At 44.4% G+C, this 19,871-nt stretch overlaps 1 protein-coding gene across 1 annotated transcript in view; it reads left to right on the top strand.

The window, feature by feature from the left end:
- The first annotated feature begins 839 nt into the window (after positions 1-839).
- The window catches only part of CHMP5 (charged multivesicular body protein 5), a 188,043-nt gene continuing 169,011 nt past the window's right edge, over positions 840-19,871 (top strand). Inside the window, exon 1 of the mRNA XM_078687742.1 lies at positions 840-1,057. Coding sequence (XP_078543868.1) covers positions 989-1,057 — 69 coding nt within the window. The 5' untranslated portion in view covers positions 840-988. The remainder of the gene's footprint in view (positions 1,058-19,871) is intronic.

The raw sequence follows: 19,871 nt of genomic DNA on the forward strand, positions 1-19,871 counted from the left end.
ACATGAAAGGAAGGGCACGTGTGTTTGCGTCAGTCAGTTGCACATAGTTACAGACATTAGTCACAACTTCGAGGTAGCTGCTGCCTTCCACCCCTCCCCTGAGTTTCGGTCGACCTCACAATCACGTTTTTTTCTTTCAAAAGTGCTTTTGCAAACGATAAAGCCTGTTCCCAACTGTGCCGGGGAACCCTTCAAAAGAAAAGTGTTCAGAGCTAGGACAGCGTGGCGGCCATCTTTAATTCGAGCCGTTTCTAAAACGGTGTAACGAAAAAGCATTGAGTACTTTATATGGTAACAAACGCGTCCAATATCGTGAAACCGTTACTGCACCTTGTGGCTGGAAAAAGGACCCAGGTCTTTTTCTTCGATTTCAATTTGTGGACGACATCGATTTCAAGTGTACCTCTAGTGTAAATCTAGACGTCATAACATCGTAAATCCTGCCTGCGAGGCTCTCCAATGATTACGTTACGGTATTCCCGGTTTTACCTACGCGTACCCAATGGAAATATGAAGATAGATTCTCAGAGTAGGGACTCCTCAATTCCACCGTAAAACAGTTGTGTGAAATTGACAAGACACCTGAGGGATTTGTCATGTTCATTAACGTTGCTTTAAATCGTGTCAGTGGTATTACTTACTTAATAGAATTAGGAATTATGGTGTTGCTTTTGTATATTTGCAAAAGGTATTAGTATAAATTACAGTTTATCAAAAAACAAAACCAGTTAAAAGATTAATGAATAATGTTCCTTCAACAGTGTAATATTTCAAGATGGCCACTCCGTTTCCCACAGCCCTGCAGGCCTCAGTCTTTGCTCCACTTCCTGGAAGAATCCGAACCCTGATTGGACGTCACGAAGGGCTGTCAGTGCAGCTGATCGTCCCCGGGAGGCGTTGTGATCCTGAGTGCGGTTCTGGAGCAGCATTAGCGGCGGCACTGCGTCCATTGTCCCCGTAACCCCAGTATTGCGAGAGCAGAGGAGCCATGAACCGCATTTTCGGCAAGGGCAAGCCCAAGGCACCGCCGCCTAACCTGACTGACTGCATCGGCAATGTGAGTTCTTATGAGCGTCTGCCACCAACTTTGTGTGTGGGGGAGTTACATCTACCGAACAGGGTGTATAGTACGATTTATGGAATTGAGAGTGGGGTAGTATAGAGGCGCGAATCCAAGATGTGTGCTTGGGGTTTAACGTGCCCTCTAGTTTCTCCCCATCTTCTATTGCTTGTTATAGTATTGGTCCTTCAGGCGTCAGCGCATCCGCCATTATTTCTGAACACCTGCTTTGGCATTTTTATTGCCCCTTAACAAACACTTCATTTTATAGAAAAGTGACGCTATCGTTGCCCAGAATACCAGTGAACCTCCTCCAAGAGTTTGAAATAACACGCGTGAACTCCTAGCGCCTCTTGAGGGGGTTTAATATTATCTAACTTCACTCCACTCATGGTCTGTCAAAACGACTTAGTGTACGCTTATGGTCACACCAAACTCCCCTGTCACCCTCCCCAGGTAGGACACATAGCATTAGGCAGCGCCTAGCCTCACTACACCTGTATCACACTTTATTCAACCAATCGCATTAATCGCTGTTCTCACTGCTGACCTGTCCACGAACTTGTGTTTGTTGTAATGTTTAGGTTGTACACTTAACTGCTTTCCAGTGACTTCCTGAAGCATAGACCCGAATACCTTTGACACCATACACTTAAACTTTTCGTTACTCGGGATAGCGTCAGGTCTGCTACCCTGAGGAATACTGGATTTAGATTGCCTGTGACAGTCATACAGTATTGCTTGAGCACAATCGCTTTGTGTATCACTTTTACTTCCTGGTGTCCTTTGTGTTGCATTTTAGTGGCTGGGCCTGGCAGGGGGCAGATCCTGCAGACGTCACAACAGCCTCCACTGGCACCACCCACACAGACTGGTCTCATGACTCGTCTCTTTCAGCCTCAGCTGCTCTGGACCGCTGTCGCTGCTGAATATAACGTGCTCTTTGATCAAAGAGGGGCTATGGACTCGCGGCATTTATCTGCGCAGCGCTGCAATGTGCAAACTGATTTCATGCCGGGTGTAATTCACACCAGAGACAAGTCTTTTTCAAATCCTTTGTGAGTTTGATTACACGAGTAGTTTGATTACACGAGTAGCTTGCATGTCTCCTGTTTTAAATAATTTCGTAGAGTGCTAATTGCTTCCATTTTTAGTGCTCTCGCAACGTGCAAGTGGCTTCCCCCACCCGCCCCCCAAAACCACTCCCTAAGAGAGAGACAACAGCGATTAGCGTGGTCCAACCAAGGTATAGGGCCAGATGTATCAATAGTTTTTACCTATTCTGTGTGTATGGGAAAATGTGTTCATACATATGGCCCATAGTCTTTTATTCACATCGGCACATAGTATCAGTGAGAAATGATAACCATAGTTAAGAAGATATTATTGTTATGAGAATAGAGGACGACAGATTACTAAAAACAGCTCTAGAATTGCACAAGCATATCTTTAATCTCCCAGGGTCCCATTTCCGTATCTTGTACAACTCCTCGATAATTTAGGAAATATCTCGGGTTTATGTCTAAAACGCAGCAAGTCCTTATTAGGTCTGTTGTCATACTGTAACCATCTTTTTCTACGTTCACTTCATATTTGAGAAGAATCTTTATGACGTTGAAACTTTCATATTCTGCACAGTCATGCAGAGCACTATTATCTGTAACACCCTTCCTGTCCACATCTACCCCCCTCGTTTCTAGAAGATACTATGCGATGCCCTTGTATCAGATGATCATGAGGAAGGTGTGACCATGCTGTTTGGCCACCTCCAAGTGGCCTTGTGCTCCACCAGGTACTTGGCGATTTCTAGGTGTCCGTTGATGCAGCGGGTGGAGTTGGTCAAGGCGGTGGTCTTGACCAAGACCCGTGCTCCACCAGTGCCTGGCTGCTGAAGCAGCCCAGAGTGGCAGGGCACCCTTGATGGTCTCTCTGTGGAAACTGACAGCACCACTGTTCTCAGGAGCCCTTCACTGGGTCAGAAGGTAGAACACCATGTCCAGGTGACCATAGCGCACTGCCCTTTGCAGCAGGGTGGTGTCATTCATGCACTTCGATACCAACACCACCACCTCAGACAAAGTTTTGCTGGCCAGCAGCTTGGCCAGGAGTCGCAGTTTACCATCGCTGGCTGCGTTGAATACAACTGTCCTCGGATCAATGGCTGCGGCGCAGGCTCAGCAGTGGCATCCATCCCCAAGATCGAACCTTCACAGCGCTCTGCAGCCACCGTTCCAATGGCACCGAACATGCTGCTTCTTGGTTGCCAAAACCCTCGACTCGCAAAGCAATGATAACTAGGCACACCTCTCCCAATGCCTTCTTTGAGCTCCCCCTGGACAGGAAGCGGATAGGGGACTTAAGTAGCAAGACTGACGGCTAGAAGAGTGATGTTGTGTGGTTGCTGAGCTCTGCATAGGACTATAATTATTACGGGCTTGCCCGCCTCATGGGGCTTGCATGTCTGGATGAGTGAGCTCTATGCACATTCTGGGTGGGGTCCCCGGTGCCAAATATGGCCCAGGGCCCTTTCCATTATAATAATAAAAAAAGAAAATGCTTCCAGCACGACGCCAGAGGTCCGCTTCCTTTCTGCAGTACTTTGCAATTGGGCCTCCTGGCACACTGCTGGTTGGGGATTAACATCTCCTTACCTCCTGACGGCCTCAGGACTAAAGTGGATTTCTTCCCCTAACCAGTAGTGCGCCAGGATGTGCGTTTGCAGAGTGGTGGAGAAAGGGTGTGTGGCCCGCAACCACCTCTCAGCAGTTTCACTATGTGGTTCTTTCTGGAGGTAACAGGAGGTGTTGTTGGGGCCAAGGACCCTATGGAGCCAAAGGGACTTTATCCCTCAACCAGCAGTGCTCCAGGAGGTGCATTTGTGGAGTGGTGGAATAAGGGTGTGTGGCCTCCGAAGCCCCCTCAGCAATCAGCTTGTGTGGGACTTGCGGGAGGTAACAAGGGCTTATTGGCCCCCAAGGACCCTCGGCATCCAAATTGACTTAATCCCCCAACCAGCAGTGCCCCAGAAAGCGCATTTGCAGAGAAGTGGAAAAAGGAGGCTTGGCCTCCAAAGACCTCTCAGCAATTCCACTGTGTGGGACTTACTGGAGGTAACAGGAGGAGTTGTTGGCCCGAAAGGACACTCTAGAACCAAGGGGACTTCATCCCTCAAACAGCAGTGCACCAGGAGGCGCATTTGCAGAGTGGTGGAGAAAGGGTGTGTGGCTTCCAAATATCTCTAAGCAGTCTCTCTGTGTGGGACTTACTAGAGGTAACAGGAGGAGTTGTTGGACCCCAAGGACATCTTTGTGTGCCAACTATCCCTCCTGTTACCATCAGTAAGTTCCACATAGCGGGAATGCTGAGAGGTATTTGGAAGCCACACTCCCTTTCCCCACCACTCCGCAAACGCGACTCCTGGCGCACTTCTAGTTGGGACATGAAGTCTGCTTGGCTTTTGAGGGTCCGTGGGGGCTAACTAACCCTCCGGTTACCTAAGTAAGTCCCACCCAGCTGAATTGCTGAGAGCTGGTCAGTGGACCCACCCCTTTCTCCACCACTTTGCAAACACCATTACTACTTAAACATAGAAATTCACTGACAAAAACTAAGGTTATAGATACGTTATAGTTAGGCTCAGGTTTCACTCATACAAAACTAGTGAAATTCGGCAGTTATAGTTAGCTGAGCTAACTATAACTTGCACCCCTACAGTGCACTGCTTATGACCTCACATATTACATCACTCATGACATGGTCAGTGACATCACTGATTAACTCATCCAGTGAGTGATATATATCAAGGTGAATCGGTGAGTGTGAGTGCCTGTATGGATGATTCAGTGGGTGCGTGACTGACTGTATAAGTGAGTGATTAGGTGTCTCAGTGAATGTGTGAGTGGCTGGTTGTGTGAATTTATCAGTCTTTCATTTGGTGTCTAAGTAGCTGCATGGGTGTGTGAGTGGGTACATGAGTGGCTGTATTGGTGAGTGATTGGTTGACTGACTACCCGTATTGTATCTCATTGTGTGGGTGGGTGTGTGTGTGACTGCCTGTATGCATGAGTGAGTGGGTGAGTCAATGGCTGTGTGTGTATGTATGTGTATGTATGTGTGTGTATATATATATATATATATATATATATATATATATATATATATATTCACTCAAAAAACTATGTTTTAGGGGTGTTATAGTTAGCTGGACATTTTACTCATACAAAACCATTGAAATTGCTCCTATATAGTTAGTTGTACTAACTATATTTCGCGCACCCGCAATCCACTGCTGATGATGTCACATATTAGATCATTCATGACATGGTCAGTGACATCACTGATGACATCTCAAATGACATCACTGATGACATCTCAAATGACATCATCCAGTGAATGTGGTTTGCTTCGTTATTTAAATATGCATTATATATAAAGCAATTTGCATTGAAGAATAAGTGGATATATATATATAAATAAATTCACGCTCCAAGGTTGTCCACCATGTGAGTAGCACGCGAGCAGCAGCTTTATTTATGTGTAGGTGAGGACGGGGATCCGCTTGTAGACGCCGCTCCGTAATGGATCTGCCCGACGCGTTTCGAAGCTCCATCTGCTTCTCTTCAGGGGCTTTAACGGAAGCGGTGTGCGCACCCGCTACACTTCTCCAATTATATAACTCGCCCGTCGATGGGAGGCTCCAGTGAGACTTCTGGGAAGTGTAGTACGGAAAGCACACAATCAAGTCCTGTATGGACTCCACAAGTGGGCCCGTCCTCGATTCCATGTACGGCTGCTACTTCACTGCCGTGACCCCCACGTTAACGGGGTGGTGCATACTCTGCGGCTGGACTGCCGCATATAGATTCACGCTCCAAGGTTGTCCACCATGTGAGTAGCACGCGAGCAGCAGCTTTATTTATGTGTAGGTGAGGACGGGGATCCGCTTGTAGACGCCGCTCCGTAATGGATCTGCCCGACGCGTTTCGAAGCTCCATCTGCTTCTCTTCAGGGGCTTTAACGGAAGCGGTGTGCGCACCCGCTACACTTCTCCAATTATATAACTCGCCCGTCGATGGGAGGCTCCAGTGAGACTTCTGGGAAGTGTAGTACGGAAAGCACACAATCAAGTCCTGTATGGACTCCACAAGTGGGCCCGTCCTCGATTCCATGTACGGCTGCTACTTCACTGCCGTGACCCCCACGTTAACGGGGTGGTGCATACTCTGCGGCTGGACTGCCGCATATAGATTCACGCTCCAAGGTTGTCCACCATGTGAGTAGCACGCGAGCGGCAGCTTTATTTATGTGTAGGTGAGGACGGGGATCCGCTTGTAGACGCCGCTCCGTAATGGATCTGCCCGACGCGTTTCGAAGCTCCATCTGCTTCTCTTCAGGGGCTTTAACGGAAGCGGTGTGCGCACCCGCTACACTTCTCCAATTATATAACTCGCCCGTCGATGGGAGGCTCCAGTGAGACTTCTGGGAAGTGTAGTACGGAAAGCACACAATCAAGTCCTGTATGGACTCCACAAGTGGGCCCGTCCTCGATTCCATGTACGGCTGCTACTTCACTGCCGTGACCCCCACGTTAACGGGGTGGTGCATACTCTGCGGCTGGACTGCCGCATATAGATTCACGCTCCAAGGTTGTCCACCATGTGAGTAGCACGCGAGCAGCAGCTTTATTTATGTGTAGGTGAGGACGGGGATCCGCTTGTAGACGCCGCTCCGTAATGGATCTGCCCGACGCGTTTCGAAGCTCCATCTGCTTCTCTTCAGGGGCTTTAACGGAAGCGGTGTGCGCACCCGCTACACTTCTCCAATTATATAACTCGCCCGTCGATTGGAGGCTCCAGTGAGACTTCTGGGAAGTGTAGTACGGAAAGCACACAATCAAGTCCTGTATGGACTCCACAAGTGGGCCCGTCCTCGATTCCATGTACGGCTGCTACTTCACTGCCGTGACCCCCACGTTAACGGGGTGGTGCATACTCTGCGGCTGGACTGCCGCATATAGATTCACGCTCCAAGGTTGTCCACCATGTGAGTAGCACGCGAGCAGCCGCACACCGCTTCCGTTAAAGCCCCTGAAGAGAAGCAGATGGAGCTTCGAAACGCGTCGGGCAGATCCATTACGGAGCGGCGTTTACAAGCGGATCCCCGTCCTCACCTACACATAAATAAAGCTGCTGCTCGCGTGCTACTCACATGGTGGACAACCTTGGAGCGTGAATCCATATGCGGCAGTCCAGCCGCAGAGTATGCACCACCTCGTTAACGTGGGGGTCACGGCAGTGAAGTAGCAGCCGTACATGGAATCGAGGACGGGCCCACTTGTGGAGTCCATACAGGACTTGATTGTGTGCTTTCCGTACTACACTTCCCAGAAGTCTCACTGGAGCCTCCCATCGACGGGCGAGTTATATAATTGGAGAAGTGTAGCGGGTGCGCACACCGCTTCCGTTAAAGCCCCTGAAGAGAAGCAGATGGAGCTTCGAAACGCGTCGGGCAGATCCATTACGGAGCGGCGTTTACAAGCGGATCCCCGTCCTCACCTACACATAAATAAAGCTGCTGCTCGCGTGCTACTCACATGGTGGACAACCTTGGAGCGTGAATCTATATGCGGCAGTCCAGCCGCAGAGTATGCACCACCCCGTTAACGTGGGGGTCACGGCAGTGAAGTAGCAGCCGTACATGGAATCGAGGACGGGCCCACTTGTGGAGTCCATACAGGACTTGATTGTGTGCTTTCCGTACTACACTTCCCAGAAGTCTCACTGGAGCCTCCCATCGACGGGCGAGTTATATAATTGGAGAAGTGTAGCGGGTGCGCACACCGCTTCCGTTAAAGCCCCTGAAGAGAAGCAGATGGAGCTTCGAAACGCGTCGGGCAGATCCATTACGGAGCGGCGTTTACAAGCGGATCCCCGTCCTCACCTACACATAAATAAAGCTGCTGCTCGCGTGCTACTCACATGGTGGACAACCTTGGAGCGTGAATCTATATGCGGCAGTCCAGCCGCAGAGTATGCACCACCCCGTTAACGTGGGGGTCACGGCAGTGAAGTAGCAGCCGTACATGGAATCGAGGACGGGCCCACTTGTGGAGTCCATACAGGACTTGATTGTGTGCTTTCCGTACTACACTTCCCAGAAGTCTCACTGGAGCCTCCCATCGACGGGCGAGTTATATAATTGGAGAAGTGTAGCGGGTGCGCACACCGCTTCCGTTAAAGCCCCTGAAGAGAAGCAGATGGAGCTTCGAAACGCGTCGGGCAGATCCATTATGGAGCGGCGTTTACAAGCGGATCCCCGTCCTCACCTACACATAAATAAAGCTGCTGCTCGCGTGCTACTCACATGGTGGACAACCTTGGAGCGTGAATATATAAATAAATATTTGGATGGAGGATTTAGTAGCAGTGTAATTGACTGTTTACTTGACCAATTTATAATGTCTCACTAAATATAGTGGATAGTGACTAAACTGTGTGAATATCTGTATCACTTTGTCAGTTGTTGTGTAAACTGGTTCTCCAGTTGGTTACTAGCTATGTGAAAGTCTATATTAGTTATTGATTAGTTAACTGAGTATTTGTATGGGAGTGTGAAAGTGTGTGTGGTTCGGTGGGGGGTGTGTGACTGTCCAAAGATGTGTGAATAGTTGATTCAGTAGGTATATGAAGTTAAAACTACATGTTCTAACAGTTGTTTGGGTGAGTGAATCTCTTTATGGGTGTGGTGATGAGCAAATATATTTCTCAAAGGTACCGGTCCAACAAACTAGAAAAAGAAAAGGCAGTGTATGTGTCAGTTGTTGTATATAAATAAGTATGCATAAGACACAATGATTGTGTGAGTGACTGTATGGATAACTGTATACTTGTATAATGATTTTATAATTCACTAAGTATGACTTACTATCTAAATGAATAGAAGAAGTGGTGTTTGTATAAGTGTTTTGCTAAGTAAATATGTAAGTATGATCCATTGTTTGCATAAGTGAGTAGGATGACTTCATATGTGAATAGGATGCGTGCTGTTGTTTAATGTCGATATAGATGTATAAGTATTTTTGATAGTGTTCTATTGTTCATTGACAGCATGTATGAGTGAATCCATAGGTAAGTGATTAGATGTGTGTATACATCTATGAATCACTGAGTGGATTTTTAGATACTTGTATTGCTGTGACAATGGATTTAAATATGATACTCTGTATTTTATAAAGAGTGATGAAAAATTTTAATAGTGTATGAAAAGGTGTATGTGATTGTCAAGTGGATGATGTCATCAGTGATGTCATTTGAGATGTCATCAGTGATGTCACTGACCATGTCATGAATGATCTAATATGTGACATCATCAGCAGTGGATTGTGGGTGCGCGAAATATAGTTAGTACAACTAATTATATAGGAGCAATTTCAATGGTTTTGTATGAGTAAAATGTCCAGCTAACTATAACACCACTAAAACTTATAGTTTTTTGAGTGAATTTCAAAGGTTTTTTTTAATGCTAATTCCTAACTATATAAGGCCTGAAACCTATGGTTTTTTCAGTGAATTTCAAAGGTTTTTTAAATGCCAATTCTAATAGCGGATAACGTTTAAATATATTAATATCCTAGTGGGACCACCTGAGCAGCCCTAAGGGGTCAGGGTGTTTCTACCCTGCCCCCTTTTTGTGTTCTACATGTTTGTTTTTCTGCTTTCTTGTGCCTAATTCCTAACTATATAAGGCCTGAAACCTATGTTTTTTCAGTGAATTTAGGTGTGCCACACTTTTGTCATAAGTAAGACTGTTAGCGCTCTAGTTGTTCTTTAGAACACTCTGGGACATTCTGCCATTGGGCTATAGTTGGGCTACATCTGGCTGATATTTGGGCTACATTTGTTTTTTTGTGTCTCTGGTGGCCATCTTTGGGCTACATTGGGCTACATTTGGGCTCTAACATATATATAGCCCAATGTAGCCCAATATATATTTTTTCAAAGTTAATTTTCGTAAAAACCACTGGAGCATATATCTTGAGGCATAGCAAAGGCACATCGGGCTACCAGTCCCTACAATTTTGCCAAGTGGGGTGGAAAACCATTCAGCCGTTCGGGCCAAAAGTGAGTCCGACCGCCCTATGGAAATTAACATGGGGACACGTTTTGGAACCCCCTTTTATCTCGGCCCCCGCTTAACGGATCCCCCCCAAACTTTCAGGGAAGGACCGGAGCGCCGCGAGGCAAAGTTAAGGAACATTTCAGGAAGATTCCTCAACCGGCGCCAAAGTTATTCCCAATAGAATGTTGCGATTTCCCTATGGAAAACAATCCTAACTATATATACCTACTGGCTATCGCCAGTAGGTTATATATAATATATATATATATATATATGTGTGTGTGGGGGGGCTGTATGGATGAGTGAGTGTGTATGGCTGTGTGGGTGGGTGACTGAGTGGATGTGTCAGTGGTATATGGGTGAGTAGCTGGGTTATATGAGTGACTGAATGTGTGAGTGGCTGTATGGGTGAGTGTGTGCTTGTCAGTGACTGTCTAGGTGAGTGAGTATGTGTTAGTATCTGTATGTGTAAGTTGCAGTGTGTGAGACAGTATGGGCTAGAAAGTGGCTGTGTGATTGACTGTATGGGTGAGTGAGTAGGTGTGTGAGTAGCTCTATGGGTGACTGACTCAGTGTGTGAGTGGTTATATGGGTGTATAAGTAGTTTTGTCAGTAGCTGTATTAGTGAGTGAGTCAATGTATGAGTGAGTTATTGGATGTGTGTGTAGATCTGTGAGTCAGTGAGCCCGTTTTTAAGTACTGGTATGGGTCTGTGAATGGTTGTGTGGGTGTATGAAAAGTTCTATGGGGTGTGACTGGGTGCGTTAGTGCTTTTGTGGATGATGTCATCAGTGATGTCACTGACCATGTTATGGGTGATGTAATATGTAATTTCATAAGTAGTGTATTGTGGGGGCGTGAGTTATAGTTGGCTCTTCTAACTATGACTGCTGAATTTCACTGGTTTTATACAAGTGAAATCTGAGCCTGACTATAACGTCTCTATAACCTTTGGTTTCTTCGTTGGATTTCCAAGTTTTTTAAAATTCAATTTCTGAACTATAACGTCTCTGTAACCTTTAGTTTTATCAGTGAGTGAATATATATATATATATATATATATCTATATATATATATATATATATATATATATATATATATAAAAATATATATCCTACTGGCGGTCACCAGTAGGTAGTTATAGTTAGGACCTAGCTACCATAGGAAATCCGCAACATTCTATTGGGAATAACTTTGACGCCGGTTGAGGAATTTGTGTGTAATTTTCCAAAATTTAGGCCAGCTCCGCTCCGCTCCTTCTCTGCAAGTTTCGGGGGGATTCGTGAAGTGGTGGCCGAGAAAAAAGGGGGGTCCCAAAACGTGTTTTCCCCATGTTAATTTCCATATGACGAATTAACAAGGCTACAGCCCGAACCGCTAAACGGAATTACGCCAAACTTTGCAAAATTATAGGGACTGGTACGCAGATGTGCCTTTGCTATATTTGGTGAAAATTGCTCCAGTGGTTTTTTTGAAAATTAACTTCAAAAACACATATATATCTATAGGCGCGCTCCGAGCACTCACCGGTACTCGTACCGGGGAGCGCACCCGGCGCGCTACGGGAGTGCGCGAGCTGAAAGCTGATTGGCTCTCGGATGTCTGTCAACATTCTAAACAGCCCGGAGAGTCCACCATCTTGTCTCGGTAGAATCGAGACACAAGAGGTGAAAATAAAAAGGGGGAAATGAATAAAAGGGGGCAGGGTAGACACCACCTGACCCCTAGGTTTTCTGAGGAGGGCCTAGAAGGACCCTGAAGGGCAAAAAAACAAATGTAAAAAAAAAAAAATTCGCGGGGTAAGCGCTGGGTGCGTTCCCATGTGCGCTTTCCGGTACGCGCACCACGGGGAAAAACAGTGTAAAAAATTATAGTAAAAAAATAATTTAGAGTGCTTAGAGGTAGGGTAGCTCTGAAAAGAGCTGTTGTGTTATGTGGGTGTTTTTTGTACCTACAAGTAGGTACCAATGCAGAGTCTCAAATTCAAGAGGAAGACTCTATTCCCCTCATCTGTAAAATGTACACATCTCTCCTATAGATGCCTTGCATGTTGTGACGCAAGTTGTTGTGGTATATGGAACCCATACCATAGTCTCTGAGGAAAGCAGAAACAGATTTATTCACATGTTTCCTTGCTTTCTCAATCTGTGGACAAAATTGGTTGGACCAGATCCATTTTTGCCTTTGGCATATATTAGAAAATACCAAGGCAGTTTTTGGAAAAAGTGACATCAATTGCCCAAAGATGTCCTTTAAAAGCATTTCCAGACCTACCCCAGTCAAAGTGCCCAGGTCATTTCCACCACAGTGCACAATTATGAGGTCAGGGTGTGGTAGATGCATACAGGATTTTACCAATGGTATCAATTGGTGACTTCTCAATCCTCTGTCCAATCCATACAATGTCAACATTTGGTAAATCAAGGTTGTAAATACCTCTGTTACTTGCAAATTTTTCACTCCAGTAGACAAAGCTATGACTACAAACCAGACTTTTGGCATCTTGAAGGTAGATGTGATTGTATTCAGATGAGTTGTGGAAATGAAATGGCAGTTTGAAAGTAGGAATTATGAAGAAAAGTGGTTGAGATTCAGCGCACTTGAAAAACGAGATGATTGGTGGTTTCTTAAAATTCACCACTGAAAATTAGGGTGCATGCTTTTGTTTTTTGAAAGAAGTCATTTTAATGGTTGAGAAAAAGTCATTGAAAGAAACATTGCACATGATTAGCTAGCACATTGAGAGGTCAAACACCCTTGCTGGATTCTTTTGCAACATAGTATGATGAACTTTTCAACTGTGTGCTGAGTTAGGTGGGAGTTACCATGGTAACAGGGTGAATGAGCACTGGGGGATGGGTGAATATTATGTGAGTTAAGTGTTGAAATGTACAACCAATTAAAATGTGCAGTTTGGTTTTGAATTTGTGTGAGAGGAATTTTGACTCAGCCACACTATAACTCAGCCACACTCAATTTCTTTCAGCTCTCCAGTTTTACTTCCCTTCCTCTCTCTTCCCTTCCTTCGCTCCGTCACTCTTTCCCCTTCCCTTACTTTCCTTACTCCACTTCACTAACTCTTCTCTTACTCCCTCTGTCCTCTTACTTCTACACTCCCCTTCCCTCATTCTCTCTCTCTGTTAGCCTCATTCTCTCCGTCCTCTTCTGTCATGCTCACTGCCTATAACTCAGCCACACTCCCACACTCACTTTCTTTCACATCTCCTGTTTTACTTCCCTTCCTCTCTTCCCTTCCTTCGCTCCTTCACTCTTTTCCCTTCCCTTACTCTCCTTACTCCACTTCACTAACTCCTTCTCTTACTCCCTCTGTCCTCTTACTTCTACACTCCCCTTCCCTCATTGTCTCTCTGTCACCCCCATTCTCTCCGTCCTCTTAGTCTCTCACTCCTCTTCTGTCACGCTCACTCCCTATAACTCAGCCACACTCCCACACTCACTTTCTTTCAGCTCTCCTGTTTTACTTCCCTTCCTGTCTCTTCCCTTCCTTCGCCCCTTCACTCTTTTCCCTTCTGTTACTCTCCTTACTCCACTTCAGTAACTCCTTCTCTCAATCCCTCTGTCCTCTTACTTACTCGCTCCCCTTCCCTCAATCTCTCTCTGTTACCCCCATTCTCTCCGTCCTCTTAGTCTCCCACTACTCTTCTGTTACGTTCACTCCCTATAACTCAGCCACACTCCCTCACTTATCTTTCTTTGCTCCCTCACTCAGTCCCTTTCTGTCACTCTTTTCTTCAGTACCTCTATCCCCTCACTTCCTCACTCCCTTTGTCTTACCCTCACTCAATTTTACCCACCCTCTTTCGTCCCTCTTTACTCATGCTCTCTGCCGTTCTTTCACTCCCGTTCTCTTAGTCTGGTTCCCTCACTACCCCTCATTCCATATCTTTCTCTCCTTTTCCCTTTACTTTCATCCCCCACTCACCTTCTCTCAGTACCTATGCTTCAGTCGTCTTCCCCTCTCTTCCCTTCCTTCGCTCACTCACTCACTCATTCCCCTTACCTTACTCACCTTACTCCACTTCACTCACTCTTTCTCTCACTACCTCTGTCCTGTCATATCCTAATTCTCCTTCCCTCACTCCCTCTCTCTTAGCTTCACTACCTCCGTCCCCTCACTCTCTCACTCCTCTTCCGTCACACTTACTCCCTATAACTCACCTACACTCCCTCACTTATATTTCTTTGCTCCCTCACTCAGTCCTCTTCTCTCATTCTTTCCTTCACTTCCTCTGTCTCCTCACTCCCTCACTCCCCTTGTCTCACGCTCACTTGCCTTTATCCACTCTCTATCACCACTCTTTCCTCAACCTCACTGCTCTTCTTACCCTTCCTCACCCCCGTTCCCTTACTCCGCTTTCCTCATTATCCTCATTCCCCATATTCACTCCCCTTCCCCTCACTCACCTCCCACACTCACCTTCTTTCAGTCCCCTTACATCACTTCCCTTCCCCTCTCGTCCCTTTCTTTGCTCTCACTCATTTTCCTTTACTCTCTCACTGTACTCCACTTCACTCACTCTTTTAGAATTTGTAAATAATATAGCTATTTTTAGAGAATTGGAGGTAGTTCTAAAAAGAACTGGGTTTTTTCTTTTTTAGAATTTTTTTTTTTACTTTTTCCGAACGTTTTAAAATTGTTTGGGTATTTTTTTCAGAACAAAAACAAAAATAGGGAATGCCAAACTGTACGGTAAAGTACTAGTAATCAACAAAATCAAACTTGTCATATTTTCTTTTCCTTATGTTTCTTTCAGATTGGATTAGTGTCCTAAAGAGTCTCAATTTTCTACAACTATATACATTATATACAGTTTTATGTTGTGACAGAAGTCCATATTTGACGCATATGCTTTTTCATTGTCCAATTCTTTATATCTTGTGAAGTACTCTATTTCTATTTTAAATTGATTTTTATGCGCCAATGCACTCCTATGTGAGATCTACTCATTTTCATATCCAATTTATATAGCATCAAAGTTGATATTGCTCATATTTTCTTCGGAGATATTATGCCGCTGGCCCATTTTTCCATTTAAATCAAGTCTAAAGGGCGGCCCTACCACTACTTATCATGATATTTACACCTATATACAAAAAAGCCAATTGGAATTGGAGTTCAGAAGCTCGCCTGGATTTGTTCTTTTCATCGCCTATTTACAGATGTACAAATAGTTCAGCGTCTTGATTATGTCCATACGGATACTCGGTCCCCATCCCCAAATTCATTCTGGACTCTAGTTTCCGTAATTGCATAGTGCGATCCCCCCCACCTCTCTCTGAGGGTTTGCTGATCTTAATCCCTGAGTATTTCAGTAAATTGGGGTTACTGTGATGGAATTCCTCCAAGTGTTTAGCCATGGGGTAATTGGGGTCCTTGTTCTTGATCGCACATAGATGTTGGAATATCCTCAATTTTAGTTTGTTTATGGTGCTCCCGGTGTAGGATTTCCCACATGGGCACAAAAGTTTGTACACCACATATTTTTATTCGCATGTTATGTGGTTCCTGATTTTTTCGGATTGTCCATTCTGTAATTTGTAGTCTGTAATATTTACACCATGTTCACAGGCCTTACACTTGGAACACTTCCAAAAGCCAGGTGTGGTTAACCATGAGATCTTCATCGGTTGCTTGATTTGCAGATGACTCTGAGTGAGGATATCCCGTAAGGAAGATGTCTTTCTATAGGTGACACTTGGAGACGGTGTTAGATTTTCCCTCAGGGTTTCATCTAACAGTAGGATGTTCCAATTTCTCTTTAGTGCCCCTTTGAGATCATCACTCTGATTGGTAAAATCCATGATTAAGCGAGTTACGCCATTTGTCTCTCCTGGAACAACTTTCATCTCATTTGTTTTGCCAGTTGCTGGTACTAGGAGGTCCGTTCTCTTTTTCACATTCATTCTGGATTTTGCTGTTTCGATCACTTCTACCGGGTAGCCCCTTTCCCGGAATCGATCGCTCATTCTCTCAACTTCTTGTTCCAGGTCCTCTGGTTCAGAGCAGTTTCTTTTCGCTCTTAACATCTGACCATAAGGTATACTCCACTTTAACTTCGCTGGATGCCCGCTGTTCACGTGAAGTATGCTGTTACACGAGGTAGGTTTCCTGTGTATCTTGGTACATAGGCGGTTGTTCTTCACAGGAACTTCTACGTCCAGGAACACGAGGCTGGTTTCACTTATAGCTGATGTAAAGTGGAGATTGTAGTTGTTGTCTTCCAGTGAATCAATATAAATTTGAAGTTCTTCTTTATTCCCGTCCCATATGACAAACAAGTCGTCTATGCTCCGTAATGGTGTTTCTTGAAGCTGTGAGATATATATATATATATATATATATATATATATATATATATATATATTTCGGAGGGAATTACAACAACAAAAAATACTAGAAATTAATAAATGGTGGGAAAAAACAACCCTGGAAAAATACATAGAGTTTAAAAGAGTCCCTCGGGGGCTCCGAATGCTTATCATGCCCACCTTAAATGATTTGGACCCAGATTTCATCAAATTATGGCAAACCGATACAAATGAATGGTCCTTCAAACTCATGAGAACACTCATTATACATGCTGAGAGAAAATTGGAGAAAATCACAAGTGAAATTGAAGCATTGGAACTAGAATTAGCTAACATCCCTACATCAGAAGAAAAAAAAGAGTTAATTGATAACATGGAGAAGAAGGTATCTAAACATGAGGTGGAAGTAGAAAAACGTAAAGCGAACAAATTCACGAGAGATAGGCTGGATTACGCCAATGAGCGCATCTACACTTTCGCTCGTAAATACGACACACTAAGGAGTCGTGTCGTGATGGACAAATGTGCAGGAACAGAAAATACGGATGTAGTTGACAGCTCGGAGATCAGCTCAGCCGACGAGGAAGCAACAGCAACGCCACTGAATTTTCGTGGGGAGATGCAACTAGCCCAGATGATAACGCGGCAAATAGGAAGAGGCAGAATAAATAAGTGGGGGAGAGAACCAAATCCCCAATCCAAACCACAACCAGAAGGGGCAGAAGGAGGAGCAAAATCAAAGAGAGGCAGAGGAAGACAAAAGTAATCCTAAAGAAAAACAAAAACTGATAATATAGTCATTAATTTAATAAAGTAAAATATTATCAGACACACATTTGACATTACTAAATAGGGGATTATCCTATTGCCCAAACAAAAATATGGATGTATCAAACGCACGTATTGACCTTTATAAATTTTGGCGGAAAGTCAAATTGAAGAAATACTTCTCTGAGAAAAAACATGGGAAGCAGGACCATCCAGTGGAAAATAGGAACCTGTCCTCTATTGCTCAAAAGGACTTACCAGCGATGAGGGCAATGACATCAATTGAAGAGCGCACACTCTCAATGAGAGAAGAAGGTGAAAATTAATTTCAATCTGACATTGAATTTTGTAATAAGTCTGGAATACCAACAAACAGTGGAGGTGAAAGTGGACTGAAAAGACCATCATGGTTCTGCCCGCAACTACCACCAGGGAATAAGGTTGATCTATTCCATGAGATAATGGTGGAAGAAATAACAAGGATATCAGGAAAATCTATCGACGACAAAAATAAGGTGGGAAATGGAAGACTACACAATCTCTCACCAAAAGAATATCAGGCGATGTCAAAACTTAAAAACGATCCGACCATAATAATAAAATCCTCGGATAGGGGGGAAATATTGTGGTGCAAAATGTCATGGACTACATCACTGAAGCAGAACGGCAATTGAAAAATCAGGATCACTATGAACAACTAAAGAACAACCCCATGGAAGAATGGACAGAGGAATATCATGCTCTACTATTGGGTTGGAAAGACAAAGGCTTGATTGATTTTGATGAGTATTCTTATTTGAAAACGGATAACCCCATTACAGCCACCATCTACCTCTTACCAAAAGTGCATAAGGCAATGAAGAGACCACCTGGTAGACAGATAGTGAGCTCCATAGGGTCACTGTTGGAAACAACCTCAAGATTCATTGATAAATTCCTCATGAATTATGTAATCTCACTACCTTCGTATCAAAGAGATACAGAGGACTTTTTAAATTAGATGTCAGGGATTGAATGGAAAACAAGCTACCTGATGGCAACGATTGACGTATCATCCCTGTATAACTCGATACGTCATGAGGATGGAATTACTGCTATCAAAAAGGTCTAGGAGACACGATCTGCAAATCATCTAGAACACTCTGTAATGCTGATTGACATGTTAACTTACTGCCTGACGCACAACGTCTTTCTTTTCTTGGGCAACCTGTACCTGCAGAAGCAGGGGACCGCAATGGGGACATCTTTTGCCCCAACATATGCGAACCTCCTGATGGCCATCTGGGAGAATGAGGTCGTTGAACAAGAGAAGAAAAAACACTCAAAAATTGTAACCAGGTGGGTGCTTTCAATGTGGGGGTGCACATGAATTGCCGCTTCGCTCTCTGTACATCAGGAATTATCCTCCAGAAAAAATCACTCGCAGAGGTCGTTTGGGTTGTTTATTCACCAAAACCAGACACGATAACAAACAGATGCGTTTCGGTAAAGACCTTCATCTATGTTTACCGAAGCGCCATACTAAGCACAGATTTAAACCAATGATGCATCATCGACAAAGGACCACAATCAATCTCGTCAATCTTCGTTGAACGAGCGCCATCTTGGAGTGTCTAAATTCATAACACTCGAAGAAACATAAATGAATCACGAGTAAGACATAAATAATAAGTCATTACTACAAAATCAAGCCCATTAATGGGCAGGTTGCTCAGGCGCTCCACACGATACATATATTGTAATCTGCACAATATTCTGTATATAATTGAATCAAATAATTACGCCCATGATGGGCTGGTCCAATACATCAAAAACCTGTGTCTAGACAGGGGCCTCCTATACTTATATAGGTAATCAGAATAGACAGAAAGTAAAGGGAACAAAATATATAAAGACAAGAAAGCAACACCGAGGAAGGCTACATATGGAGGAGGATTGCAAGAGAGGAAAGACAGAACACAAAAGGCAAAAATAATAAAGCAGAAAACAGAAAAAACATTCTTAACGTGTATTTACATTGTCCGTGCATATGTTTTTCTCTTATACATTCAATTCAACCAAGTACATCATCTATATACATATATATACCCTCTTCATGTGTGGCATGAGTGACTAGAAGATTCACTGGATATGAAGTTCTAACTCAGCTGTCACATATCCACTATAAAGCCACTCTCACAGTCACCTCTATCTGAGTCAGCGAAACACCAGATGTTCAATCCCCCAAATGGTGTACTAGTTCTTCACTGTAATTCAATCCCCCTGGGTTCTTTGTTTGTAAGTCAACGATATATCTTGACTCTAACCTACGCAGCCTCAATAGCCGGTCTCCCCCTCTTTGATTGCTGGGTACATGATCTAACCCAAAATAACTGAGCAGGTCCCTATTCCTTTGGTGCATTTTGTCAAAGTGACGTGCAACGGGGTATGCTTCATCTCCTTTGGCGATAGCCCGCATGTGCTCTACTATTCTGATTTTCATCGGGTGGATGGTAATCCCTACGTAGCGCAACCCACTGGGACAAGTAAGGCAGTAGACACTGTAAGGAGTAGTGCAGGTTAAAAACTTTCTGATTTTCTTACGAATACCTACACC

The sequence above is a fragment of the Lissotriton helveticus genome, chromosome 4_1, assembly GCF_964261635.1.
Source record: "Lissotriton helveticus chromosome 4_1, aLisHel1.1, whole genome shotgun sequence".
NCBI classification, from domain to species: domain Eukaryota; kingdom Metazoa; phylum Chordata; class Amphibia; order Caudata; family Salamandridae; genus Lissotriton; species Lissotriton helveticus.